The sequence below is a fragment of the Podarcis bocagei genome, assembly GCF_964188305.1.
Source record: "Podarcis bocagei genome assembly, chromosome: 11".
NCBI lineage: Eukaryota > Metazoa > Chordata > Lepidosauria > Squamata > Lacertidae > Podarcis > Podarcis bocagei.
In genome coordinates, this window is record NC_138136.1 from 65,649,070 (window position 1) to 65,677,058 (window position 27,989).

The 27,989-nt window shown below is 54.5% G+C and overlaps 2 protein-coding genes across 4 annotated transcripts in view; both read right to left on the reverse strand.

Moving 5' to 3' along the window:
- The window catches only part of LOC308597619 (beta-1,3-galactosyltransferase 5-like), an 81,504-nt gene that overhangs the window by 25,847 nt on the left and 27,668 nt on the right, over nt 1–27,989 (reverse strand). The window lies entirely within an intron of this gene.
- On the reverse strand, nt 26–27,985 carry TMEM8B (transmembrane protein 8B). 3 transcript variants are annotated; one of them, XM_081213397.1, is made up of 14 exons: nt 27,868–27,985; nt 22,093–22,279; nt 18,972–19,179; nt 17,721–17,854; nt 16,016–16,287; nt 14,429–14,769; nt 11,955–12,051; nt 11,655–11,778; nt 10,820–10,962; nt 9,449–9,627; nt 6,816–6,962; nt 4,436–4,552; nt 469–1,612; nt 26–416 (listed from the first exon to the last, which is right to left on the reverse strand). In XM_081213397.1, the coding sequence occupies exons 1-13, from the start codon at nt 27,941–27,943 to the stop codon at nt 1,268–1,270; spliced, it is 2,370 nt and encodes a 789-aa protein (XP_081069523.1). In that variant the 5' UTR covers nt 27,944–27,985; the 3' UTR covers nt 26–416; nt 469–1,267. The 3 variants fall into 3 exon arrangements, with proteins under 3 accessions (XP_081069523.1, XP_081069522.1, XP_081069524.1); XM_081213396.1 differs by having other exon boundaries at nt 22,093–22,282; XM_081213398.1 differs by lacking the exons at nt 18,972–19,179; nt 27,868–27,985 and having other exon boundaries at nt 22,093–22,183.

The window sequence follows — 27,989 nt, forward strand, 5'->3', positions numbered from 1 at the left end:
TCCTCCTCCTCCTCCTCCTCCCGTCTGCCAGGCTTTCCTCCCTCTCTCCTTTCTCCTGTCAAAACCAAGAATGAACTCCCTCCTAAAGGCTCCCCTGGGCACAGTTTGGGTCTTTCTGAAGGCAGCCAGGCTGAGGTGGAGAGGAAGCCATAATGCCCTGTGCCACCTGGTGAGCCCAGGGAGGAGTGGCTGGGCAGCAGGCGGGCAAGGGTCTTTAGCAAGCTGGACGGTCGCATCCTGCCCCTCTGACTGAGCCAGTTCTGACTGGTACATTTCCAATGCCCACCTAGCCAGGTGTGCAGACGCTGACCTCCCATGAAAAGGGAAGCAGTTGTGAGAAAAGACATAAGAAACACCCTCAAAGCAAGCGGTGGTCCCACACCAGAGTGGCGCTCAGGGGGAGCGAGTGTCGTGCCCTCCCACTCCCTGCCAGTGGCCAAGGATGAGGGGAGCTGGGCACCTGGAAACAGGGGGGGCCTGTCCCATTTTGCCACCTGAGGCATCAAGGAAACGTGCTGCCCTCTGCTCCCCACGCCCTGCCCACCCAACCGCTTCTGCCACATGATGTGCGGGGCAGAGTCTTCCGCAAAGCCTTGCTGCTTGTCTGCTCCCATTCTGGCAGTGGAGGAAGCAGCAGTGTGGGCAGGGGGCCGCCTCTGTCCTTCTGCCACCCAAGGAGGCTGCTTCACCTGCCTCATGAGTGGGCCAGCTCCGTTGGGGAGGCACCCCTTTGGCCACCCCCAGACAGGCTGCTCTTTCCTTCTTGTGGGGCAATCAGTGCCAAAGGGCAGTGTGGGTCCCACCCACAAGCCCTGCCACATTCAGGAGCTCCTGCAAACCTTGCCCCACTCCTGTTTGGGGCTGCTTTGCCCCCTCGAGTCCTGATGCTGGGTTGCTCAGCACACAGCTGCCCCCCCCCATTCTCTTTCTGTGCCCTTCTTGCCCTGCTCCAGGCCTGTCCAGGATTATAGGTCCGTTGGCACCGCTGGCATATCAGATGGTCTTTCCAGCAACCCTGGAGCCAACAAGGGGGCGACTCAGCTCCTTGTCATGGATCGTGGTGGTTCTGCAGGCGCAACTCCTCCTCCTTTCCTGCCATGGCCCTGCAGGCAGCCGGGTGGGCATCCCATGGAGGAACCTTGGAATGTTACTGGTGAGGTGGGTCTGGGCACAAGCGTCCAGGCAGGTGGGCGTGTCTCTGGTCATGGGGCCCCGGGAGAGGGACGCTTGCCCGCCTGCCCCCCTCCCTGGGCAGAGCGGCCCCCCATCAGCTGGTGCAGACGCTGGTGACGGAGGCCCCCGCCCCGGGGTCCACCAGGCCTAGCTCCTCCTGCTCGTTGATGCAGAGCTGGTAGCCGCAGCCTTTCCGGCGAGGGAGGGGGCCGGCCAGGCCGGGGGACTCGGGTTTGGCCTGGGGGGGCAGCAGGAAGCCCACGCTGCCGGCGATGAGCATGTGCCAGATGCTGTGGATGTAGAAGTAGTTCTCCTCCGTCTCCACAAAGGCGTAGAGCAGCACCGCCGAGGCCGCGATCAGCGCTCCGGGCAGCAGGTAGAAGCTCCAGCGCTGCCACGTGGGAGGGTAGCAGTGCCTCCGGCGGATGCTACGTGCCGTCTGCGGAGGAAGGAGAGGGGTGTCAGGACCAGGCGACCCATGTCCAGGTGGTTTGGGGAGAGGCAGGGCTCCCTCATGCCCTCCACCTTGTGATCCTAGAATTGTAGCATTGGAAGGGGACCCCCAGAGGTCATCTAGCCCAACCGCTTGCAATGCAGGAATCAGAGCTAAAGAGCCCCGGGCAGACGGCCAGCTGACCCCTGCTTGAAAAACCTCCATTTCCTTCCTTGTGCCTCCCACTGTAGGGAAGAGCTCCAGTGGTTCATGTGGGATGTAATCCACTGGGAGCAGTCAAGTACAACATTCCTTGCAATGCTAGAGAAGACACGCGAGGGAATGTTTGGTCCAGCCAGTCGAAACTTCCTGTTCCTCCTGGCTGGAGCATCCTTCCTTTGCATGTGATAGAAAGTGGGCATGACCTTACCTGTCCAGGTAACAAAAGGACGAGTCACACACCACACCTCTCTCTTTTTGGCTTCCTTCATCATGTGACCAGCTTCTAGCTAGGACTGCTCTGCCAGCTCTCAGCTAGCAGAAACACTGGGATTATTCCCCCATATGGGGCACCGTATTTTTCGCCCTATAGGACGCACTTTTTCCCCTCCAAAAATGAAGGGGAAATCTGGGTGCGTCCTATGGGGCAAATGCAGGCTTTCGCTGAAGCCTGGAGAGCGAGAGGGGTCGGTGCGCACGACCCCTCTCGCTCTCCAGGCTTCAGGAAGCTCTGCGAGACCCTCGGGAGACCGGCTCCCGATGGCTGCGCAGAGCTGCCTGCAGTCCCGGGCTCAGCGCAGCTCTGCGCGGCCACCGGGAGCCGGGCGCGAAGTCCCGCCCCCCTCCTGATGGCCGCGCAGAGCTGCCTGCAGTCCCGGGATCAGCGCAGCTCTGCGCGGCCACCGGGAGCCGGGGGCAAAGCCCGCCCCGCTCCAGATGGCCGCGCAAAGCTGTCTGCCGTGCCGGGACTGCAGGCACATCTGCGCCGCCATCCGGAGCAGGGCGCTAAGTCCCGCCCCGCTCTGGATGCCGGCGCAGAGCTGTCTGCCGTCCCGGGACTGCAGGCACATCTGCGCCCATCCCAAGCGGGGCGCTAAGTCCCGCCCTGCTCTGGATGCCGGCGCAGAGCTGTCTGCCGTCCCGGGACTGCAGGCACATCTGCGCCGCCATCCCAAGCGGGGCGCTAAGTCCCGCCCCGCTCTGGATGCCGGCGCAGATCTGCCTGCCGTCCCAGGATCAGCGCACTTCTCCCCATCGCCAGCCCCACAAGCTCGGGGGACAGCGGGGAGGCAGAGCGTGCCTTCCCACTGTTCCCCGAGCTGGTTCTTCCAGCCCCGCATCTGGGGGGGGGGAATAATTTTTTTCCCTTTATTTCCCCCCCCCAAAAAACTAGGTGCGTCCTATGGGCCGGAGCGTCTTATGGGGCGCAAAATACGGTAGATCCACATGTACACATAGTCGTACCTCTACTTACGTATCCCTCTGTATATGGGATCTTCGGGTTATGGCCACGGCAAACCCAGAAGTATATACTTCCGGGTTTCGCCCCGCGCGCATGTGCAGAAGCACGCCTCTATTTACATAGACCCCCCAGAACGAATTAAGTTCGTATCTGGAGGGTCCACTGTATTTGTAACTAAGTCTGCCTTCAGGAATCCAGCTGTGAACTGATGTAAGTAAACATCTTTTATTGACTTTGAATAAGATAGCGGCATCCTTATTCTTTTAAGAGGGATTCAAGGGAACTTACCAGGAACGTACAATTCAGTCTGAGACAGACTGAATTGTATAATAGCGAGAGGCTCACACGAGCCTGCAACCAGCTATCTGCTGTGCATATAAAAAGGGGAAATGTAACTCTGCTAAGTAAAGGAACTTGCTAGCGCAAATTAGGAAGGATATTAATAAACAATATATCCTCTCCTGCCACCCTGAACATTCCCACAATTCAATGCGCTGCATGCAGTAGATTCCAGGTTCAGTCCCTGGGGGCAACTGCAGGTCGGGATGAGGAAGACTATGCTTCCTCCATTCTTGGAGAGATGCTGCCGGCCAGAGCAGATCATTGTGGGCTAGCTAGGACAACAGTCTGGCTTGGTGTGATGTAGCTTCCAGAGTGGTATAAACATTACAGAGCTTGGTGGACCATTGACCTGCTTGGCATAAGACCACATCCTGCCTTCCTCATTCAACCCAAGGCAAGGCACTTGCGGTTCCCAGGCGCTGATCAGGCCCAGAACAGCTGAGCTTTCGAAGGCAGTGACTTCCTGTGACTTCGGGCCACACTCTGGGGTAACTCCGAGTTGCTATTCTTGGGGGTGATCCCAAGATCACTGACCTCTGCACCACAGCAGTTAGGGGCATTAGTAATCAGTTTCCTTGTGCAATGCCCCCGCTGAGGGTCAAAGGGGTCCTGTGTGCAGCCCCTCTCCCCCAGATGGCAGCCTTAGCCATTTCCTCACGGACTCGGCTTGTTCCCTCAGAAGTGCTCAGCGGGTCTCCAGGATTTCAGTCCTATTCCAGGCTGAAAGAGGTGAGAGGAGAGGCCCTGATCTTTCTGTGGGATCTTGGTGTGAGACTGATTTTCTTACTGATGTCGAGCTGGCACTCGACATCTTTCGAGGAGCTGTGGGTCTGCGTTTACTGATTTATGACATTTGTAAGACACACGTTCTCTAGGTGCCATACAAATAAGTTCTCTATTCATGGAAACAAACGAGAGACGGACAGGATTTCAGGGGCCACAACCCCAGGTATGTAAGCCAGCCAGAAATCCTTGCCAAGTGGCCCTGCCTGCCCCCAGCCCTTCTGGCAAGAGTCCCTACTCACCCAGGCGACGGCCATGATTCCTAAGGCAAAGAGGCTGGGGCCCAGGAGGTTCCAGAGCCCGTGTCGATCCAGCTGCAAGGCCATGGAGAGCAGCATGGCACCCAGGAGGTAGAGCACCTGCCCAGGGGAGAAAGGGGGGGGGGTGAACCCTTTGGTGTGGATGCTGAAGATGCACAGGCAGGGAAAGGGTTAAACCATGTTGGGGGGGGGGAGCCGAGAGGTCTTCCAAAGATGGGGGGAGGAATGTCCTGAACTGGATTCTTCCTGTGTGCCTGAGAAGTTGCTTTTTGCTCTGTTCAATTACAGAGGTGCCTTGGTATTCAAATGCCTTGGTTCTCAAACACCAAAACCCCAGAAGTAAGTGTTCCGGTTTTCTGACGTTTTTTGGAAGCCGGACATCCGATGCGGCTGTCGGCTATTGATTCCGGGGCAGCTGCACCAATCAGAAGCTGCGCCTTGGTTTTCAAACATTTCAGAAGTCAAACAGACTTCCAGAATGGAGTAAGTTTGGCTCTTTTGTTTTTGCTATTTATTTTGCGTTTTCATTTTTGAGGCTTTTCCGGTTAATTTGTTTTTGCGACTGTGTGGAACCCAGTTTAGCTACTGACTGATGGATTGTGTGACTGCAGAAATTGATAAAATCCCCCCATCCAAACAATGACTATCATCAGTGCAGGTAAGGGGGGGGGGGAGTACTGTATTTTTCCATGTATAAGACGCCCCCTATTTTTGCAGTAACAACCAATCACCAGTCCACCCTCAGCGCTATCCGTGTATAAGACGCCCCCTATTTTTTGACATTATTTTTTAGGGAAAAAACTAGTCTTATACATGGGAAAAAAATTAATAATCTGCAATACTGTCTTTTTAATTTTATGGTATAGTACATTGCTTCTTGCTTTCATTTTATGGATCAGTGGTCTTGTTAGAAAGTAAAATCCATGTTAAAATGCTGTTTTAGGGGTTGTTTTTAAAAGTCTGGAACGGATTAATCTGTTTTGCCTTACTTTCTATGGGAAAGTGCACCTTGGTTTTGGAACGCTTTGGTTTTGGAACGGACTTCCAGAACAGATTAAGTCTGAGAAGCAAGGGACCACTTCTTGCAGTTCTGCTTGCTATGCGACTTAATTTCTGTGCATGTGTAAAACCCATCTTCTCCTGCACCAACTTTGTCCAGGCTTTGCAGAAGTTCTCCCCAGGGGCGCTAAGCTGAATCCCCCCCCCCATATTGATGGGGCTGCTATGCCCTGCTGCTGCCAGCCAAGTGCCCGGGAGCCCTCCATGTGCCCCCCTTCCCACTGAGGATCTCCACCAGGGATGTGTGGGGCGAAGCGTCCATTACCAGCTGGTGGGGGGCAGGGATGGTGGGCCGAGTCAGCCTGGCTGGACTGGCCAGACTGGGGGGGGGTCTTATACATGTGATGTCATGAGTGCGCAATGCCACCCTCCAAAATGTTGGGTGCAACTCAGCGCACCTGGCTCTCCCCCACCAAGGCCCTGGCTGCCTCCTCTCCTCTCCTGGTGAGGCTTGTGGGATGTGAAACACAAGAGCAGTCAAGTACAACATTCCTAGAGTGAACATGTTTACACCTGGGGAGGAATGTTTGTCCAGCCAGCAGGTCAACTTCCTGTTTCCTTCTGGGCTGGGACAGACTTCCTCTGCATGTGACGAGAGGTGGGCGTGGCCTCACCTGTGCAGGTAATGACAAAAGCACAGGGCAGGGCAGCCACCTCTCTCTGTGACTACATGCATCGAAGAAGCAACATCTGCTTAGCCAAAGATGCTCTCTTGGCAAAAGAGGACAAAGGGACTGTCTTCTTATGATATAGTTTCTAGGTATATGTTACTTTTCTAAGCTAAGTCTGCCTTCTGGGATCCGATTGGGAACAGAATGATGTGTGAGTAAACCTTTCTATACTTGTATAAAAGACTGTGTCGTGTCTTATCTTTTATGAGGGAATAAGGGGGAAATACCAGAACAGTTATTTTAGAGGCTTTAGCGAGTTTAAAAAGGGGGATGTTGCTCTGCTAAATTGTGGAACTTGTTAACACAAGTTGGAAAGGCTATAATCAGACAATATATCCTCTCCTGCATTCCTGAACATTCCCACGAGGCTCCCCCCTCTTCTTCCAAGGAAGCGCCCCACTCCCCAGCCACATAAGTGGCCCCACTGGTCCTTCCACAAACACCAGTGACTCACTGTGGGCATCCCGCGTGGCACTGGCCTCGCAAGGAAGCCCTTCCCCTGTCCTTCTTGCCAAGCTTGTTGCAGATCCTAGAATTGTAGAGTTGAAGGGGGACCCTCAAGAGTCATCCAGTCCAACCCCCATGATGCTGGAATCACACCTAGTGACTCCCCACACCTTTGGTCACCTCACCTGCTTAATGACCATCTGGAGGCGGGCCATGGCAATGACGGTGACCCAGACGGACATGAGGGACCCCAAGAAGTCGCAGAACTGCAGCACGTCGTAGTCCATGATGCAGAAGACCACGATGCCCGGCTGGTCACAGGCGTGGTAGAACTGGAGGGACGGGAGAGGGAAGGGGCACCGGAAGCTGACATTTGTCATGCAAAAGCTGTGCGGGACTTTCAGGTGGCACATGGCGTCTTTGCTGTTCTCACTGCCTGCGATGCCCTGATGGGGTCTGCGCTGGCGCTGACTGAGCAGGAGGAGCAGAGGCGGAGGCGGGGGGGGTAGGCAGTGTGGGAAGCGCAAGGGAGGAAAGTGTCTGGGAAGCGGCTGAACACGAAGCAAGCTGTGAGGGCCCCCCAAGAAGGCAGCAGTCCTCTTCTCTCGTTGCTTTGAAAATGAGGCTGCAGAGCTGAAAGGCGCCCCAGGGACAGGGACAGAACTAGCTGTTGGTGAGGTTGGCAGTGCCAAGGCTGCAGGCCCAGGGAGGGCATTGCATTAGCAGCAGAGACTGCAGGCCCTGGCATTGCACTGCTCAGCTCAGGTGCCAGGGAACTTGCCCCGCTGAAGGGAGAGGGCTATGGCGCCGTGAAGGTTGTTAAAACCGGGAATGGAGGGGGGCACTTAAACAACTCCTAAAAAAACCCAAGTCCCCACCACAGCCTCTAAGGCCAGGACAATGACCGTTGACACAGGCACCAGACATACACAACAGAAAACCAGTCCATCAATAAGCAGATACCATGTACCGTACTCTTGACAATCCAATATAGAATCAAATACTCTCCAAAATTCAATGGCTTGACCAATTTCCTTGGTTCCAAGGGCTAATGACTCCTCTGGAAGAGGGGAAACCAGGTCTCCCCTGGCTCCATGATCCCTTAAGGATAAGGTCACACCCTCCTTCCCCCTCCACAAGGTGGGAACTGAGCCACACAATAGGAGGCAGGAGGTGATCAAGACAGAAACCCATCAGGATGGTGGATTGCATCCTGATACTTTCAAAGGAGAAGCCTAGGAAAGCCTTGCAGCCAGGGGGATGTGCAAAAACGTTTATTGTTCTTTAGGAAAGAGGGTACTTAAAAGGTATTGGAAATTGGAGTTATTGACAGGGGTGGGCTCGTGTTTCTACATGCCAAACATCCTACTCTGTGACATATTTGTGCTGTATCAGTCCTTCCTCGCTCCCAGAATCTGGGCAACCAAAAGTCCCTTCATGGTCGCCATCTGTTGTAAACAAAACCTGCCCTTTTCCCTTATGGGGTACCCAAGAGCCCGTAGAGAGTCTTTAAGTGGGTTCTCTCTTGGTAGGAGAAAATGACAGAGGCCAAGCAGAGAATAATGAGAAGCAAAGCAGCTCGTAAGCCTGATCTTTATTGAACTGTTGCAACAGGGGGCTCCCCTCACACGCAGGAGGACAGAGGAGGACCCCGAACAAAGGTGTGCCTGCCCTTATATAGACATTTTAAATTCCCTGCCCTGGAGCTCAAGACCACCCCTCCATACATCATGCATACATCACAGAAGGGGTGAAACCTAAGACTACCCCCCACAAACATCATACCTACATCACAGAAAAGGCGGTCTACAACAGAAATTTGAGTGTTGTTGTTTTTCCTGTCTGGCAGGTTTTTCTGATAATGCCTTATCTGATTGCCTGGCGATTACCCACTTCCTGAGACAATGGGAAAGTTCCCTCACCCCCTCCCTCCTTGCAAAGAAAACATTTGGTCAGTTTGGGAGTCAAAATTGTTTCAGGGAGTCAAAATGGCTTCAGGAAGGTCTTCCTGTGCTGCTCCAGACATTGGTACATTTATGAACATTTTATTTCTCTCTCTCTCTCTCTCCCTCTCTCTCTCTATATATACCTATGAGACCTTAAAATTCTTATAACATAATGATGCTGTTGAAGAATGTATTATGGGAAATGGGGAGAGGTCTTAAAAGTTCACGCAACCCCATGCTCAGGGTTCCTACTCCATGTGTGTGTGAACCCTGCTGAAACAAATAAAGATCTGGTCTACTGACTGCTGTTTGCTTCTTTACTTGGCAGGAGACTCCTTCTTTCGCTGACCAGGAGAGACCCATGGGGAGTGGCACCCCAATGAGCTGGGCAGTGGAGCAAACCTGCACCCAGAGCTTTTCCTTAACAAGGTGCACAGGAGCTGAGCTGCGCTTTGCCCCCAGTGTAACTGCTGCGGGTTTTATTCATTTTAACTTGGCTGCAGACTCCTTTTTGAACCTGACTGATTTCTGGACCCGCAGAGCTAGACCCTGGCAAAGTTTAATGCATTGGGGCTCAGTGTCGTACAGTCAGTGGCCTGGGGGACTAGGCTAGTCCCCTAAATGTTCCCAGTAAATTAGAGTATTAAAGCCTAGCGCCTCCTTCCCCAAACCCAGGAAGCTTCTGCTCGGCTTTAGGGCAGGAGGTGCAATCCTCTGATTGACACACACACACCCCAATCACCTTCACAGGCTGTCGCCTCTGGGCCTACCTGTTCCCCTACGACCAATTTCACTGTATGCCGCTGTTGGGGCTCCTGGCAAGACCTCTTGGGCCTGGACCGCCCCCCCCCCCCCAGCCTCCTGCCACTCACCGTGGAGAAGAACATGGTGAAGATGTAGACAGCAGCCTCCAGGATGTAGTTGCTCCGGACAGCGATCACCACTGGAGGCACAAACATGAGGTTGCTGAGGCAGAGAAGGAGGGTGGAGAGGAGCTGGAAGCCGTAGGAGAAGGCGGCTGTGTTGTCCGTGCAGCCCCAGCCGCTCCAGCCTGAGAGAGAGAGAGAGAGAGAGAGAGAGAGAGAGAGAGAGAGAGAGGAGTCAGGGCTGGCAGCCACAGGGGGGACCCAGAACAAGAGATGCTGCCATTAGGGATTGTTCTTAGGTAAATAACATAAATAAAGTATACTATTCATTTCATCAAATCGCAAATTTCAACGGAATTATCTCATAAAGTTCAACAAACGAACAAAGCAGAAGACCCAGTGGATCAGATCATTCTCTAGTCAGTTCATGCATAAGGTCCATCTGTGCAATAGTGTCTGGGCTTCATCAGTAGGTAAAGCTCATATGTGATATTACAGGATGGCAAAACAAGGCCAATATTCCGGAAATCCTTGTTTTAGACTCTGTGAAAGGATTCTGTAACAACCTTTTATGTGGATTGTTTGGAACTTATGAACAGACAGGTGGAATAGACACTATTACACAGATGGACCTTATGCATGAACGCACTAGAGAATGATCTGATCCACTGGGTTTTCTGCTTTGTTTGTTTGTTTACATTATGAGGTACTTCCGTTGAAATTTATGATTTGATGAAATGGATAAAGGTAAAGGGACCCCTGACCATTAGGTCCAGTTGTGGCTGACTGGGGTTGTGGCGCTCATCTCGCTTTATTGGCCGAGGGAGCCGGCGTACAGCTTCCGGGTTGTGGCCAGCATGACTAAGCCGCTTCTGGCGAACCAGAGCAGCGCAGGGAAACAGCACTTACCTTCCTGCCGGAGCAGTACCTATTTAGCTTCTTGCACTTTGACGTGCTTTTGAACTGCTAGGTTGGCAGGAGCAGGGACCGAGCAACGGGAGCTCAGCCCGTCACGGGGATTTGAACCGCCGACCTTCTGATCGGCAAGTCCTAGGCTCGGTGGTTCAACCCACAGCGCCACCCGCGTCCCTGATGAAATGAATAGTATACTTTATTTACATAAGAACACAGCCGGTACGTCTCATGTTTTTATTACGCTTTATGTGACCATAGGTTTGTTTGCTTGTTGTTTTGCCATTAGGGATTGAGCAGGGACCCCCCACTGAGCTGTGGCCCCCTTCTCTTCCTCCCGGGCTCTGGTGAATGGGCAGAGCAAGGCAGCTTGCTCTGAGAGGACGGTGGCATCGCCCAGCCTCCCTGGGGTCGCAGGTGGGCCAGGCTCCCTGCTCTGCAACCCAGACTCCCGGAGCAACTCACCCGCTTTGCACTCGCAGGCTGCATACAGGTAGTTGTTGGTGCGCAGGAGTTTGCACTGGCCGTAGGGGCCGCAGTCATTAATGCAGGGGGACAGGTAAGTGCGCAGGTAGACCTCGGCCGTCACATTGCCACAGGGCTCCAGCCTGGCAGGGGGAGAAGGAAGGCAGCTGAGGACGGGGCAAGGGATCAGGGGCACTGCAGGGTTCCTGTGGGAAGGGGCCTGAAAGGGAGGGAGGCAGTGTGGTGTAGGGGTTAGAGTGTTGGGTTAGGACCTGAGAGAACAGGGTGCATTTGGAGCCAGGCGCTGCCTCTCTGCCTAAGCTACCTCACCAGCTTGTTGTGTGAGGATTAAATGATGAGTGGGAGGGGCACTTTGCAGGGGGTTGGACTTGATGACCCCTCTGGGTCCCTCCCAACTCTACAATTTTATATGCCCTTGGAGGCCCCTGGAGAATAAAAGAGAAATGCAACAAACAAGCAAATGGAAGAAAGCCGTTGCAGAAGAAGGGGAGGGCAAAAGTGTTGGAAGAACCCTCCCCCTTCCTCTGGGCCCCTCCACCCCGCCCCCTAGACAAGGGTCAGGTCTTATTCGTCTTGCAGGTGTCAACCCCAAGCCCAGTGGGGTGCAGTGGGGCAGCTCTGCTTGCAATGACAGCAAACACACACCCGGGTCCCACTGGGGTGGGGGCAGAGGTGGCTTCAGAAATAGGATTAAGCCCCCCCCATGTGTGTCCCTGGAAGGAACACCCCCCCATTCCAGCCAGCCCCTGCTGGAAAAGGAGCCTTGGGGGGAGGGCAGGGGGGTGGTCATTGTCTCTCCTGCTGGCAGCCTCACCCACGGTCGGCAGCACAGAGCAAGCGCAGACTCAGGTACCAGCTCCCAGTCTGGGGGTACGGGATCCGCAAGCGGGTCAGGGGGGCCGTGGCGTTGATGGACAGGAGGTACCCCGCCAGCAGCTCTGCCAAGGGAGAGGAAAGCAGCAGGTGAGCCCAAAGGGTGGCCCAGAACGTCACCCGCTGGCCACCCACCCACCTTCCCGCCTGGCAGGGGCTGCTCCCCTTCACTCTGCAGGAAGAGCAGTCCTGGCAAGCCACGGGGGGGGGAGGGGGGAGGCTAACCTGGCCTGAGCCTTACCTGTCTCGCAGGTGACTGAGGAGTTCTCTTCGGATGCCAACGGGACCTCGTGATTCAGGCAGGCGAAAACAGTGGCGTTCTCCCCTCGCAGAGAGGACTGTGGAAAGAGACAGCAGCCTCTGGTCTTACTGAGTTGTCAAATGTGCCGTTGAGCTCATTGCCTCAAGCATTCTTCCATGGGGGGTGGTGTCCCAAACCCACTTACCCTGGACCACTTGTGAACTGCTGAGGGTCTTCGTTGACCACTCACAGATTTTTCTGCCTGTTGTAGAAATTGTAATGCGCCGGGCCAGAGGTGTGATTTTAAAATTTCAGTTTTCATTGCTTTGCTTCTTTCTTATGTTGCATTTTAGTACATTAAATCCAATATAAGAAAGAAAAGTAGTAATAAAAATACAATTAAAAAATCAATGTGGGTATTTAATGCGGATGCATCACAAACTACCTGAATGAATGGGTTCTAGGTCTGGTTTCTGTTTTGATTTTATATTACGTATTTTGTATTCTCATTTTGCATTTTTCTGTTGTGAACTGCCCTCGGATCTTTGGACGAATGATGGTATACAAATTTAATAGATGAAGAAGAAGAAGGAGGAGGAGGAGGAGGAGGAGAAGGAGGAGGAGGAGGAGGAGGAGGAGGAGGAGGAGGAGGAGGAGGAGGAGGAGGAGGAGAAGGTGAACACAGACCGCTCGTCGTCAACAGACCACAGTCTGGGAACGCTTGAGCTAGGACACAACAGATGGATGTTTAATATATTTTAAATAAAATTTAAAATTGTGGAATGAACCCTTCCTGAAGCTGGCGCATCAGACTATTAGTAAGAACAAAAGAAGAGCCCTGTATCTGGATCAGGCCAGTGGCCCATCAAGTCCAGAATCCTGTTCACAGCGCGACCAGCCAGATGCCCCAATGAGAAAAACCCACAAGGGGGATTGAAGCCCCTGAGCCCCTCCCCTCCTGCAGTTTCCAGCCCCTGGGATTCAGAAGCATCACTTCCTCTGACCATGGCTAGTAGCTGTTATAAGAAAAACTGCTCCTTTTCCCTTATGGATACTCAAGAGCCCGTACAGAGTCCTTATGAACTGTTACAACAGGGTCCCCCACGCAGGGAGGGAGGAGAGGAACCCAGAACAGTGGTGTGCAAGCTCTTATATAGACTTTTGAGATTGCCCACCCTGTAGCCCAAGACCACCCCCAAAAGCACCATCCATATATCACAGAAGGAGGCTGTCTCCAGCAGAAATTTGAGAGTGTTGCTTCTCTCCTGTCTGCCAGGATACCTGATAAGGCCTTATCAATTGCCTTTTCTGGGTATCCTGGCCATTCCTTGGAGATGGTAGATCCTTAGTTCCTGAATCTCTTACACATATTGAGAGTGTGCTCAGCGTAACAGATACTTGCCAGGATGTAAGCAGCCCCTGCAGTCCACAGACCATTGGAAAGCTTTTCCCATTTCCTTCCTCCTTGCAGAGAAATAGTTGAGGTCCATTTGGAAGAGTCAAAATGGCTTCAGGATTGTTCTCCCGTACTATTTCAGACACACGGTTTATATACTTATGTATGTGTTTATACATTTATATACATTTATTTTATATATATAAGACCTTAGAATTCCTATAACAAAGCCATCGAGAGCCCTCCCCTTGTGATAGGAATTTTGAGCTCTTAGATATATGTTCAATGTTCATAAGTGTACCAACCAAGCACATACATAGATCAGCACAGGAAGACCGACCTGAAACCATTTTGATTCCCAAACTGACCAAATGTTTTCCCTGCAAGGAGCGGGGTGTGTGTGTGTGTGTGTGTGTGTGTGTGTGTGTGTGTGTGTGTGTCAGGGAGCCTTCCCATTGTCTCAGGAATTGAGTAATCAGCATTTTAATGGGGGACAATCAGGAAAGGCAATCAGATAACCTGGCAAACAGGAAAAACAACATTCAAATTTCTGTTTTAGGCAGCCTTTTCTGTGATATATGTATGATGTTTCTGGGGGTGTCTGAATCTACAGGGTGGCAATTTCAAAAGTCTATATACAGTAAGGCCTTTCGCGCCATAGTTCTGGGTTCCTCCTCCCTCCTGCGTGTGAAGGGAGGACCCTGTTGCAAAAGATCAATAAAGATCAGGCTTACTAGCTGCTTTGCTTCTCAATATTCTCTGCTTGGCCTCTGTTATTCTCTCCTACCAATACGGAACCCACGTAAGGACTCTATATGGGCTCTTGGGTACCCCATAAGGGGGAAAGGGCAGATTTTGTATACAACACCCTCCTCCATGAATTTGTCTCATTTAAAGCCATTGGGGTTGGGGCCATGACTGGGATCGAATTCCATGTTCAGCCTCAGCACCCCACACTCCAGCTGGGGCCCCACAGGCCTGAGCTCCCCGCTCCCTTGCCAGCGCTTCCCTTGCCCCCTGCCCACTCTGAGGTCCCACAATCTGAGCCCCCCACCTCACCCCCCGCCTGGAGACTCACCACATTCAGCCTGAGCTCTAGGTTGAGGGCTCCTCCGCTGTCCAGGATGGGCAGGAGGTGGATGGCAAAGACGGCCGGCCGGTCGGGGGGCACCGAGACGTTGGGGCCAAAGAAGATGTAGAAGTGGACGGAGAAGGTGTCCAGCTCGTTGCGCAGGGTGGGGCGGATGGGCCGGCAGCACTCGCTGGCCGCTGGCCCCGGGCGCTGGGTGCTGTTGAGCTCAGAGGGGGGCAGGACCTCTGCCAGGGGCAGCCCCCCCATGGAGCCAAAGGAGTGGGGCATGTTCAGGCTGGAGCCAGGCAGCTGGAAGAGGGCGCGAACCAGGCCAGTCCGAGAGCAGTCTGGGGGGGGGAGGAGAATGGGGGCAGGTCAGGGGACGGGTGCTGGCAGGGCCCCCTCACCCCTCTCCCCTCCCTTGGCTCCCAGACCTCCCAGGCTCTGAACCCACGCTGTGCAAGGGCCAGGAACCCCCCACAGCCTTGCACCGCTTGGAGATTGTGGTGATGTGTAATGGTATTATTGCAATGTAATAATAATAATATTATAATAATTTAAAATTTATACCCGCCCATCTGCAGTCAAACCAGCAATCCATGTTTTGCTAGACAGGCGCATGATAGGAGCTGAAGCTCATGGAGTTTTCCTGTAAGTTTGCAAGGGGGAACTCTGTGAGAGAGACTCCCACTGTGCCCTGTCAGGCACATAGTTGTAGATATTCTGCTTACCTGCAAGGTCTTCTCCTCGTCTCTTCACCACCAAGCCAGAAATGTGAGGACATCTGCTAAGTCTGAGTTCCAATTCAAGCTAGACTTAAGGATGCCTTTATACCCAAATTACCATTGTAAGCCTCTCTGAGCAAAGCTGCTATATCAGAGTATTCTGATTACAGGTAGGTAGCCGTGTTGGTTTGCCGTAGTTGAAACAAAACAAAATAATTAAAATAAAATAAAACAAAAAATAAAAAATTCCTTCCAGTAGCACCTTTGAGACCAACTAAATTAGTTACAGTGGTACCTCGGATTAAGTACTTAATTCGTTCCGGAGGTCCGTTCTTAACATGAAACTGTTCTTAACCCGAAGCACCACTTTAGCTAATGGGGCCTCCTGCTGCTGCTGTGCCGCCGGAGCATGATTTCTGTTCTCATCCTGAAGCAAAGTTCTTAACCCGAGGTACTATTTCTGGGTTAGTGGAGTCTGTAACCTGAAGCATATGTAACCTGAGGTACCACTGTATTGGCATGAAGAAGTGTGCATGCACGTGATAGCTCATGCCAATAACTACCTTAGTTGGTCTCTAAGGTGCTACTGGAAGGAATTTTTAAGATTATTATTATTTTAATTATTTTATTTTGTTTTGAGTATTCTGAGTAAATGTTATTTGCACCCTCCTGGGCGGTCCTCCTCCTCACCCAGCCCCTGATTCTTCCTTAGCTGAGGGTTGAAGGAGCCTCTCTGTAGCTTGCCTTGTTCCTCGTCCGCTTGCAGATTCCCAGGAGGCCTTTGTAGATGCCCCCTGCCTGCTCTGCCGATCCTGCCCCAGTTCCTCCCACCCCACCCCACAGCCACCCAGCCCAGCCCCTCGCTCACCCTTCAGCTGCACCACCAGCTGGAAGTTGACGTTGGTGGCCACTCCCAGGTACTTCTCCACCAGGATGTAGTACCAGTTCTGCCAGAAGGGGAGGTCCAGGGCCAGGCGGCAGGTGGGGCGCCCCCGGCAGTCCACGGCGGTGGAGTTGTGCAGGGGGGGCGCCTTGCCGCGCACTTTTAGCCACAGCGGGCAGCCCTCCCCACTCTGGTTGGCACCGTGGCAGTTCCTCAGCTGCACCAGCACCCGGGATGTGTAGCTTGGGATGAAGACCCTGGAGAAGGCAGGAGGAGGAGATTGGTTGGTTGGTTGGTTGGTTGGTTGGTTGATCCAAGGATCTAAAGGGATCCCATCCTGCCCGTCAGCCCTGGCTCTCCCTTCAGAGAGAAGCAAAGTGCCTTTGAGCCCCAGGACTCATTCCTGGGGGGCAGCGGCGTAGCGTGGGTTGTCAGCACCCGGGGCAAGGCAAGTAATTTGCGCCCCTAACCTGCCGCCGCTGCCAGCTTCTTCTTGCTGCTGCCTGGGCTGGTCTGGTGTGGTTCTCTCCCGCGCTCAGCGCTGCGCTGGGCGGCCGCTGCACTGTCCCTCCCCCAGATAGTCCCTCGCTCTCTCCCCGCACCGCACGCCTGGAACCCACCCCCCACAGTGGGCGGTGACCCAGCGGCTCGGATCAGATTTGCACTGCCAGCACTGCAGTGAGAGAGAGTGAGTGAGCCAGGTAGGGGCAGAGAGCTGTGAGTGCGAGCGCGCCCCCCCCAGATGTTGCGCCCGGTGCGGCCGGCCCCCCCCTGCACCCCCCACGCTACGCCACTGCTGGGGGGAGGAGTGGGGGCTCTGAGCCAGGAGGAGCTCACCCCAGGCTGCCTGCAGGGGGCCAGCCCTACCAGGAGGCCATGTGAGGTGGCTGCCTCAGGTGACAGATGCAGAGGGGCGAAGAACAGACTGCTAGGTGTGCACCATGGGCTGGTTACGCCAGCTTTCGGTGCAGGAAGCTGCTGGCCCACTCCCAGGGAGGAAGGAAGAGTCAAGGGCCAGTCTGGCCAGAATGGGGGGGGGGCATTTCTCCATTGCCATGTGTCTGGCACTGGCCCCCTCCTGCTGGGCAAGGAAAGGTGGGGCTTGGGGAAGAACTAGGGGGCAACTAAGGAGACCCTTGGCTTTTCTTTAGGGATGCAGTTCCAGCCCTTGAGACTGCAAAGTGTTGAGTGTTGGGTGGGGCAGGATTACTGGGGGGGGGCACCTCAGGACCCTGCATCACCCCTTCCTCTTTGCCATGCGGACTTCCAAGGAAAGGCAAGGTTGAATCCAGCAGGAAGGCTGGGACCTGCGTTAATTGATTATGAGAATCAAGCAAGTCTTCCTGTAGGTGTCCCACAGCATGATTAATTATGCAAATGAGGTCACTCTTCATGCAGATGCACCTCTAGCATTATTCATTATGCAAATGGGGTCACTCTTTGTGTATATGGCCCTCTAGCATTATTAATTATGCAAATTAAGTCACTCTTCCCATAGGTGTCCCTCTGGTGTTATTAACTATGCAAAAGAGCTTATTCTTCCCATAGGTGCCCCTTTAGCGTGATTAATTATGCAAATCAAGTCGCTCTTCCCCTGGGGACCCTGCTAGCATTTTCCCCCCTCCCCCTCTTCCCTACAAGCAGGGGCAGGGCATCTGGGGTGGCGGCGCTGTCTCCTTTGCGCACTCACTTGTACAGCAGGGAGCGGTTGTGGGGGGAGAGGACATGCTCTGTCACATAGCCGGGGTACAGCACCCCAATCCCCACCAGGCGCTGGACGATGAGCTGGGGCTGGAAGAGGTACTGGCAGTCCTCAGCAAGGCCCTGTTGGTGGGGGGGGACACAGTTAGAAGGGGGACCCCCAGCACCCTCAGTCGGGCGAGGGGCCCAGATTCACCACCAGAACTTTCAGGAGGACCCACACAGTTGCCAGGATGACACCAAGCTGGCAGCCAGGCACCCCACCCCCAGCAAGCTATAGGTTGCCCAATCACAGCAGCACAGCATTCCCGCCCCCCCCCCCAGCCTGGTGATCAGCTGTGATTCCTGGGGCTGGACTAGATGACCCTTTGTGCCTCTTCCCACTTTTCTACTATTCTTGTGGTCTGCAAAGAGGGCAAGCAGGGCTGTGCCCTGGCAACCCCCTTTCCCCACCACCCTCTGGGCCCCACTTCAGATTTCCACAGGGCTGCACCAATTGCCCCTCTCCCTAAACCTCCTGTGCTAATAATAATAATAATAATAATAATAATAATAATAATAATAATAATTTATTATTTATAACCTACCCATCTGGCTGGGTTTCCCCAGCCACTCTGGGCTGCTTCCAGCAAAATATAAAAATACAGTAAGTGGGTAGGTGGAAGCCCTATACCTAAGACGTTGGGTGCTTGGTTGTCGAGGGGCTGGGGCTGAAGGCAAGGAGTGGCCAGAGAGGGGGCTGGAGGTTGTGAGTGGGGCTGGGCTGCTGGCATTCATCCCCAAGAGTGAGCCAAGATGAGCTGCCTTGCACTGGGCCAGATTCCCTTGGAGCTCATGGGCGCTCCTTCCCTAGAGGTTTTCAAGCCAAGGTTGGATGGCCATCTGTCAGGGATGCTTGAGTTGAGATGCCTGCATCCAGGGGGGGTTGGACTAGATGACCCCTCGGTGTCCCTTCCAACTCCATGAGACCACCTGTCCTCACAGCCCAGGGCTTTTCACCTTGACTGCTTGCCACCTCTCACTGCTTCAGGTCTTCCCCAGCCCTAGTCAAGAGACTCTCTTAACTGAAGGAAATGCCTTAATAAAAACTATTTCACAAATAATAACGAAGGCGTCATCCTCACCTAGGGCCGGCCCCCCCATGAGGCAAGGTGAGGCAGCCGCCTAGGTCAGGAAGCTCTGTGACCCTTCCCCAGCCCAGCCCTGGCTGGCCAGCCGAGAGGCTGAGCGTCTTCCTCACCTTGACGGAGATCTTGCCCTGCTCTTTGGGCAGGTGGGCAGCCAGGAACCAGTCCCCAGGCAGGGGGCTGGTGATGTTGAAGACGCCCGTGGTCCTGTTGGGCAGGGTCCAGGTGAGCGTCAGGGCAAAGGAGCCTGGCACAGCTGTGTCCCGGGGGAAGTGGGTGCGCAGAGGGTTGATGACGGGGGGCGCCCCAGAGCGGAAGTACCTGCCAAGGAAAGAGGGGGAAGGTGAGCAGCAGAGCCAGTGTGTGTGTGAGAGAGAGGGGGGGGGATTCAGAGGGAGGGGGGAAATGGAGAAAATAGGGGGGGTGTCTTTATTGATTTATTCCATCCTGTGTCCAGGCCAGCAAGCTACAAAACAGCAACAGCAACACATTCAAAGCTCATATGAGGGGTGACTGAGTCATAGACTCCTGGAATCCTAGAGTGGGAAGGGACCCTGAGGATCATCTAGTCCAACCCCTGCAAGGCAGGAAGATGCAGCTGTCCCATTTGGGGAATCGAACCTGCAACCTTGGCGTTCCTAAACCTCTCTTTTGAGTTGGGGAAATCTATCCCCAGTGTATCCTGAGCAGATTCCTGTCCAGCCTATCTCCTTTGGGGGGGGGGCTCCCAGGACAGAGTCTCCAAGCTGGCCATGGCCCCCTTGACAGCCCTCCCTATGGCCAGTCTAGTCTGAGGGAAGTACAGTCCATCTCCCCCCCCCTCTTTCCATCCCACAAACAGATGCTGGCCTGCTTGCCATCCCATCAACACCTCCAGCCAAGCTTCAGGCCATCAGGGCTGCTGGGGGCAAAGAGAGTGTTTGGGGGCATTCATGCTCCCCCATGCCTGGAATAGTTTGGGGAATGTTGTGGAAGCTCACTCCTCTCTCTGTCCCACCTCCTTCAACATGGGGGGGGGGCGCTGCAGAACCTCTGCTGCAGGTTTGCCTGACAGGCGATGCCAAAAGTGTGACAGGTGGGCCACTCTGTGTGTCCCCCCCCCCATTGCCATGCATCAATCTCCCCTGCCCCCCCCCGGCCTGGCCTGGCTTCCCCCACCATGAGCCCCTGTGGGAGGGAGGAGTGGGACCCTCTGGCCAGAGAGGGGTTCTGGTTTCTTCTCCCCCAGGCTTGCTGGGGACTTGGCAGGAAGTGATTTCCCATCCTCGTTCCCCATTTTCTCCTGCGGGGAAGCAGATGGCGATGGGAGGGGGAGGGGAGCACTCCGGTTGCCTTGGAGAAGCAACCATCGCTTCTTCCTTCCCCTTATTCTTTCGAAATTTCATTTCAGTGCTGGGTTATTAATATTGATCTTCAGCGTCGTGGTCTGTGTGTTTGTGTGTGTGTTTGTGTGTTTGTGCTGACGTCTCTGTGTGTGCGGCTTGGAAGGGAAGGAGCAGGAAGATGACTCATGCGGAAGATGGTTCCCTATCTGGAAAACTCAGGAAACATTCCAGGCAACAGATGGTCCACTTGGCCAATGCCTCTTCCACCCTCTGAGCCTGGCTGGAGATGCCCACCAGAGCCACCTCTTTGGGGGGAGCCATGACCACCGAAGAGGCCATGGGGTGCTTCAGGTGCCCAGGTCCTTTCCCCCGCCTCCTGCTGCATAGACGTGGTGAGACAGCTGGGACTTCTCCTCAACAGAAATCTCCTTGACATAGCTATCCATAATATCCATAGATTCTGGTATATAGGACAACTTGTTAACCCCGGAAAAGAGGTTAAAAAGTCTGGGGTCATCTTATACGCTGGGTATGGCTGCAGTGGGCAGCAGGCTCTGCTCCACACCGGGAGGAACCCGCCCAGCGAAGCTGCCCAGGGATGCTAAGCCGGCTTCGCTGGGTGGCTAACTCCTGGTGCGGAGCCCACCACCCACTGCTGCTGCCCAGCGAAGCTGCTGAAGCATATAAGACGACCCCCCAAATTGGCAGCTGCCAATTTGGGGGGTTGTCTAATACGCCCAGCCGCCTAATATGCCGGAATCTACAGCACCATATTTTTTGCTCCATAAGACACACTTTCCCCTCCTAAAAAGTATGGGGAAATGTGTGTGTGTCTTATGGAGCGAATGCAGGCGGGAGGCTCTGCTCAGCGCTCCCTTTAAAGAGTGCGTGGAGCGTGTGTGCGGCTCTTGCTGGCTTTTCCCCGAGGAGGGAGAAGGGCAGCCCGTCATAAGCCCAGAATCCTCACTGGGGCAGCATGAAGGAATGGGCCTCAGCAGCCCCACTGGCTACAGGTCCTTCTCCAGGCTCAATCACCTTTCAGTCCATAGCTTGGCCTGGGGGACCCTCAAGGATTCTGTCCCCATTTGTGCATTGAGAGCCTCATCAGAGACCTTTCTCCAGGTGCCTCCACCATCAGAGATGAGGGCAGCCTTCCCCAGGCAGATGCCCCCACCAGGTGTCATCAGCTGCGTTTGACACGCCTTTGCCATTTCTAAGTTTGATGTGCGTCTCTTAAATATTGTAAACTGCTTTGAGACCCAAGGTGAAAGGCTGCTTCAATTTTATGTTTCAATAAAATGAAATGAGCAATAATTTGGACTACACAGAGAAGAGTTTGGATTTGATATCCCACTTTATCACTACCCTAAGGAGTCTCAAAGCGGCTCACATTCTCCTTTCCCTTCCTCCCCCACAACAAACCCTCTGTGAGGTGAGTGAGGCTGAGAGACTTCAGAGAAGTGTGACTGGCCCAAGGTCACCCAGCAGCTGCAGGTGGAGGAGCGGAGACACGAACCCGGTTCACCAGATTACGAGTCCACCGCTCTTAACCACTGCACCACACTGGCTCTCACTACACCACAGAGTACAAGGTTCCCTCGCTAGGTCTGCCCCATTCTGAGCATTCCCCAAGAGATCAAGAAGCACTTGGCTGTCCATCTGACCTCAGGAGGGATGGCGTTGCAGGACAGGCCTGGCTAACAGATTTCAGGCTCATGAACCTTCTCCAGTCTCACTGCAACATAGACACCACAGGAGGATGGAAAATGAAGAGGCAACACCCAGCTCTTTCTCCTGGAAGCAGCCGGGATCCTGTCCCAAACCCAGCACTGCCCACTCTGGTGAAGCTGTGGGCACAGGGGCGGCAGGAGTCCCCTCCCTTTCTCCCTCCCTCCTTCCCCTGACTCACACAGTGATGCTTCGGTCTGGGCACTGGTCCCCAAAGGTGCCCCCCTGCTCTTTGAAGGTGATGAGGTTCCAGACGGCCACGACGGTGTCCTCTGGGATGCGGAAATGGAAGAGCTCGATGCTGGTGAAGGAGCGGAAGGGGTTCAGCTTGCGGGGGGTCCGGGTGAAATAATCGGTGACAAAGAGGCCTTCTGAGAGAGAGGAGAGGAGAGAGAAGTGGCATCACTGGATCAGCATTGGGCTACTGAACACCTCCTCAGAGTAGCCCTTCCTTCCCCCACCCTCTCCACCAGTCTGCACAGAGCACTCACAATCCCATGTTTGCTAGGTGACCAAAGGATTAAGACACATGGAGTTTCCTGCACAGTCCCAGGCACTCTGTGAGGTCACTTCCTCTGCTTGCCCAGGTGGGAAGGGAAACAACAGGAATATCACTTTCTGCCACCTGAGGAACAGCTTCTTTCTTTCTCGTCATGCAGCCACAGGGAGAGGATACAGGGCCTGGGCACAGACACCATCTTTGATCTAAACCAGGCATAGGCAAATTCCAGCCCTCCAGATGTTTGGGACCACAATTCCCATCATCCCTAGCTAACAGGACCAGTGGTCAGGGATGATGGGAGTTGTAGTCCTAAACATCTGGAGGGCCGGAGTTTGCCAATGCCTGATAAACCATATATTTTGTCATCTTGAAATCTGTTTTGCCTGACTTATTTCACTGTTATTTTCAGCTTGATTCACAACTGCAACTTTATGTGATTCAGCAATATTTTTATATTCTTACATTGCAGACTTTGTGTTGTTACTTTGCTCAGAGGGATAATTGTAGAAAGTGACATAGATTTGTCCCACGTTTCCGTGTTAACGCTGCAAAGGGTGGTATATTTTTAACTCTGTTAAACCAGACTCTAATCTTGCTCAAGTGAGTAGGCAGAAGGATAATTAATAAATAATATATCCTATTATACTTTCCAAATCCATCCCAACAATTCTCCCCCTTTATGTTGCAATGCCCTGTCCATGTGGCCAGCCCTCTCCAGACATCTCTCACAGGGGCAAACAGTCAGTGAGCCCCACGCATTAGCTTCTCCAGCCCTGCCAGGAATTAGGCCCATTGACCCACCCCCTGCCATACGCCCCTGTCCAGGCCAACCACAAATGGCAGACCAAAGCTAGAAATGAGAATCTCTCTCACCCCCAAATTAATTAATACACAAACCTTGTCCTTCCCAGCTGCTGCCCCTCCCACCACACCCCTTGTGCACCTGTGTGAGACACAGCCATGAGCATGCTGGGGGGGGGCGTGCCAACGCCTCACTCTCCACCCAAATCTGCCCTCTTCCTTTGAAGATTAACAGGTCTCCTACCAGCTGAGAGAGAGAGGGGACTTTGAGGTCCTAGGGGTTGGCCAGTTTGGTTCCCACCAAGGGTACAGGTCCAGGGGAGGGCGCAAAAACTGCACCTCTCCACTCTGGCTCCTCTGGTGAGGGTGCAAGGCAGCTTACGGGCCCCTCTGCTTTTAAGGTGCTGCATTGACATAAGACTCAAACACCGCTTAGTGTAAGGAGACTTTCCTTCAGCAGTCCTCAGAGCAGAGAGCCTTCTGTCAACCTCCTGCCCTAGCCAGCCACAAACAGCCTCCACAGATCACCTGTTGCCTAACAGGTGGGCATTGCCTGGCACTCCCTGCTCCATCCCTGTAGGAGCAGCCCAGATTAACTCATTTCCAGCAGGAGGAGGAACAAGCAAGAAATCGCAAGGCCATTCTGTGCAGAGCAGCGAGATTTCTCTCCTACTCTGCAGAGGATGGGGAAAAACACGCTCCAGCTTCAGAAGTGAGAGAAGGCAGCAGTTGACAGAGAGAGGAGCCCCTGCCATGGCTGGTGTGTGGGAAGAGAGAAGCAGCATGGCTCTGGAGCGGCTTCCTTTGTTTTGCAGAAGACGGATGGGAACCTGCTCTGCTTCTCTCTGCAAGTGGGCAGCAAGGAAGGGGGAGGCCAAGACTGGCAGCTTTGCTTGTGATGCCTTAGCAGCCCAAGGAGCCCCTAAGAAGAAACACAGAGCCTGCTGCCTCTGACCAGCTGGACCAGCACCCTCTTCTCACCAGAGCAACTCTCCCCTCTTGCAGCTGCAGGCACACGCGCTAAGCCCTGTCTGTGGTGCCCACCCCTTTACCCCAAAGGATGAGACAAGAGACCAGAGGAGGGGTTCAGATTGGCCACAACTTGATGGAGCTTCAGAAGTGGGAAACTTGGCACAGGCCTTGGCAGGTCACCCTCTCAGCCCGCCTGGCTGAGGATATGCAGGCAGATGAGGTCCAGTGAGAGAGGACTGAAAAGCGCAAACTTACGCAGCATGCCCTTCCACCGACCTCGTCCCGGGAGTTTGACCTACATGCCGCCCAGGTGAGCCCCGCTGGGTGCCGCAAACCCTGCCCACCTGTGGGGAAGGGAGGGCGGAAATTCCCAGCAGCTGAGATTGGGAAGCACTGCTGCCTCTGACTGTGGTGACCAGAGCAGAGCCATCCTGGCTAGGAGTTACTGACACCCCCTTCCTTCATGAATTTGTGTGATCCTGTTTTAAAGCCCTCCAGGTTGGTAGCCTCCTGGGCAAGTGAGTTCCACAGTGGAACCCTCTGCTGCATGAAAAAGGACTTTCTTTTATTTGCCCTGGATAGACTGATTCTCTCTCTCTCTCTCTCCAGCATAAGAGAGTGCAGCTGCCTACAGGTTCCTTGCCTTTCTATGACCAGGGGAGCATTTGGAATTGTGGTGGCTTTCACAGCAGTGTCTTAACACACCATGTGTGGCCTATTGCCAGCCTGGCCAACAGTGTGGCTGCTTCACTCTGAACCAGCCAAAGTTTCTGAACACTCTTCCTGGACGGTTCTTTGGGGATTGCATTGCAGCAGTCCAAGCAAGATGTAACTAAGGAATGTCTCCATCTGGCCAGATCTGATGTCTACGCAAAAGCACTCCTGGCCACTGCTGGAGTCAGGGCTCAGTCAGGGTGTTCCCCCAAACGGCCAGCAACCAAGTCCTTGAGCAGATGAGCCCCTCCTCCCTGTCCAGGACCTGGCTGTCTTGCCTAGACTGAACCTGAGGTGCCTCACCCTCCTCAAGTCTATTCCCAACATCAGGGGCTGATTCAAAACTTGGTTCAAATTCCTTCAATTTAGATGCCACGTTCTCCCCCCTCCTCCTCCCCATGAGTTTTGAGCCTCCATCTGCACCAGCCAGCAGAGTCAACAGAAAAGAACTAGTTACAGGTAGGTAACTAGTTGATCTGCCGTAGTGGAAACAAAATAAAAAAACTCCTTCCAGTAGCACCTTAGAGACCATCTAAGTTTGTTATTGGCATGAGCTTTCGTGTGCATGCACACTTCTTCAGATGCACACAAAAGCTCATACCAATAACAAACTTAGTTGGTCTCTAAGGTGCTACTGGAAGGATTTTTTAACCCCCCCCCCGAACTACGGCAGACCAACACGGCTACCTACCTGTAACTAGAACTATGGAAGGCACCACACTGAGCCGCATGAAGAGAAAAGAACTGTGCAAGTTTTGGTCCAAGACAGCAGGAGGGCCTGAGGCTGGGCATGGCTGCCTCAGTTCAATGGCCAAGGGTGTGCCAATTCCCAGCAGCCGCTTCCTCAGGTAGGGCTGGGCAAACCCTAGAGAGTCACTGCCAGGCAGTGCCAACAGCACTAAGCTGGCTAGACAGCTTCCTGGCTTGGCAGCTTCCTAGCCACCCCCTCCCTTCTCTGTGAAGCACAGTGTACCTAGGTGATTTTATATAACGAACAAGCGAGCCTGGAGCCCCTTTGCAATGGCATTGCATCTGAATCTAGCGACCTCTCCTGAGACCATCTGCTGCCTTTAGGGTACCCAGATTTGGGAAAAGGAGATCACAGGATGGCTTCTGAACTACCTCACAGCCACGATGCTGGCAATCCCTTTCTTCCCCCTGGCATTTGCTGGGCAAAGGCACACTCCACCTTCTGGCTGAGAGCGAGCGGAGAGCGGCGACGTGCGCATTCCAAGTCTCCAGAGAAGACAAAGAGGAGATGCCTTAATGAGGGCGATCCCCTCCGAGCCTGCAGGCGAGCGGCCTTAATGGGAAATCCCAGCAGGAGCTGCCCAGACTCCGGAGCCTCCCGGGGGCGCGGAGAAGACAGCCCAGCCGGGGGCTTTGCAGGAGCAAAGGAGCGGAAGCCCCCCCCCCCGCCCAGGCACGTCCTTGGCGAGGCGTGTTGGGAAGCGCATGCATGTCAACAGAGGAGGAGGCTCCAGCTGGATGCCCACTGCCCGGGGAGCGCGGTGCTTCCCTCCGAACAAAGCCCGCGCATCGCGCAGGGCCCAGGCTGTAAATCAGACTAAGTGCTGTCAGCCTCCGCCATAAAATACTTTTTTGTAAGTTCAAGGGAGCACATATAATATTCTGCCAGCCATTTCCCTCTCCATGAAAATGATCTCATTATTCTTGCTGAAAGCCATCAATTACCAGGTAATTAAATGTCCTGGGATGTTAGTGACAGTATCACTAAATCTACGCCCGGAGTTATGAAGCCCGGCAAGCCACCGACGCCGCCGGCTCCAGAGAACGATCGGCGGGCAAGACCCAGGCAGGAGGGTGTCCATTAAAAATGGCAAATGTGCCCCCCCCCTCCGCGCGCGCATGACCTCCTATTTAGCGAGGGAGGGGAGTAAGAGCGGGCGGGGAGAGTGGGAACTGGGCCAGCGAAAGCAGCGGAGGCGGCAGTTCCCCAGTTGGGAGCCAGGAGAGGAATAGGCAGCGAGAGCGCCGGGGGAGAGCCCTCGTGGTTTATTTAACCAGCAACGTAATGACGGGTAATTTATTCCCGTGATTGAATTTAGACGGAGAGGACAGGAAGGGGCCACCGAGGCTACAGACAAAGGGGACTCTGTGCGCGGGGGAGAGAGAAGCGATGGTCTGAGAGGCGGCTCGGAGGAGGACAAGGCGCTTGCCTGTAAATCTCTTCCCAAAGCCCACCTGGTCCGTGTGACCCGCGCATCAGGCGAAAGGGAAGCTTAAGCCCCCGGGGCGACCGGGGCTCCCCCCGCACATCCTTCGACCGCTGCCCCCTCCCTTCTTCCGACCCGTGGAGGGTCTTCGCATCGCTCCCCTCACAGTAATGTCCTCAGGGCAGAGACCTGGCGCGCGCGCGCGCATCTGCCCACTTGTTTTACTCTGGAAAACAACATTATTATTCATTAAATTTCACCCGAAGATCACAGGGCGGATTACAGTACAAAACGCGAACTGCTGGTAACCAGTTTACACTTCAGAGGGACACCTCGGAGGCTTCCCTGCTCGATTATCTCAAAGCCCTTTGGGGTTGTTGTTTTTTTAGGAGAGGGGCGTAAATCCTTAGCGGTCGGAAAGTGGCGAGCAACTCCCCAGAGAACTACTGGGTAGAGGGCAAACGGGGCCGGTCGGGCAGGCTGCGGCGACCCTCTCCCCGCCGGCCGGCCGGCCTCCCCTCCCCCAGCCAGCTGGAAGGCAGCGCCAGCTCCCGGCCGCCCCCTCCCCCTCCCCCTCCCCCCTTTCAGCACCAGGGCGGGGGACAGCACCCCGGGCCTCCCCGCCGCGGCCTCTCTTTCGGCACCGGAGCGACGCCTTCAGCACCACGCCGCGCCCGGACAGCTCCCGGCCGCCGCGCCCGTTTCTCTTCCCGCGGGGGCGGCGCTGGTCCCGAGACTCCCCCGCTGCCCTTCTCCCCCCCCCCCCCCCGGCTCTCCCCTCCCCACTCACCGGCCGGGCGTCCCAAGCTGAGCCAGGCGAGCAGCTGGAGCAGCAGCTGGAGCCGCCCGAGAGCCGCGCGGCCCATGCTGCGCCCGGAGCCGAGCCGAGCCGAGCCGCCTCCCCGCCCGCCT

What these genes read in the sequence shown, in the direction of transcription:
- TMEM8B (XM_081213396.1), bottom strand. Translation starts at nt 27,943, where the DNA reads ATGGGCCGCGCGGCTCTCGGGCGGCTCCAGCTGCTGCTCCAGCTGCTC. An exon ending in AGGGCAAGATCTCCGTCAAG is followed by an intron (nt 17,855 to 18,971) that starts GTGAGGAAGACG and finishes CCCCACCAACAG; the next exon opens with GGCCTTGCTGAGGACTGCCA. An exon ending in TCCAGATGGTCATTAAGCAG is followed by an intron (nt 4,553 to 6,815) that starts GTGAGGTGACCA and finishes TCCCCTGGGCAG; the next exon opens with GTGCTCTACCTCCTGGGTGC.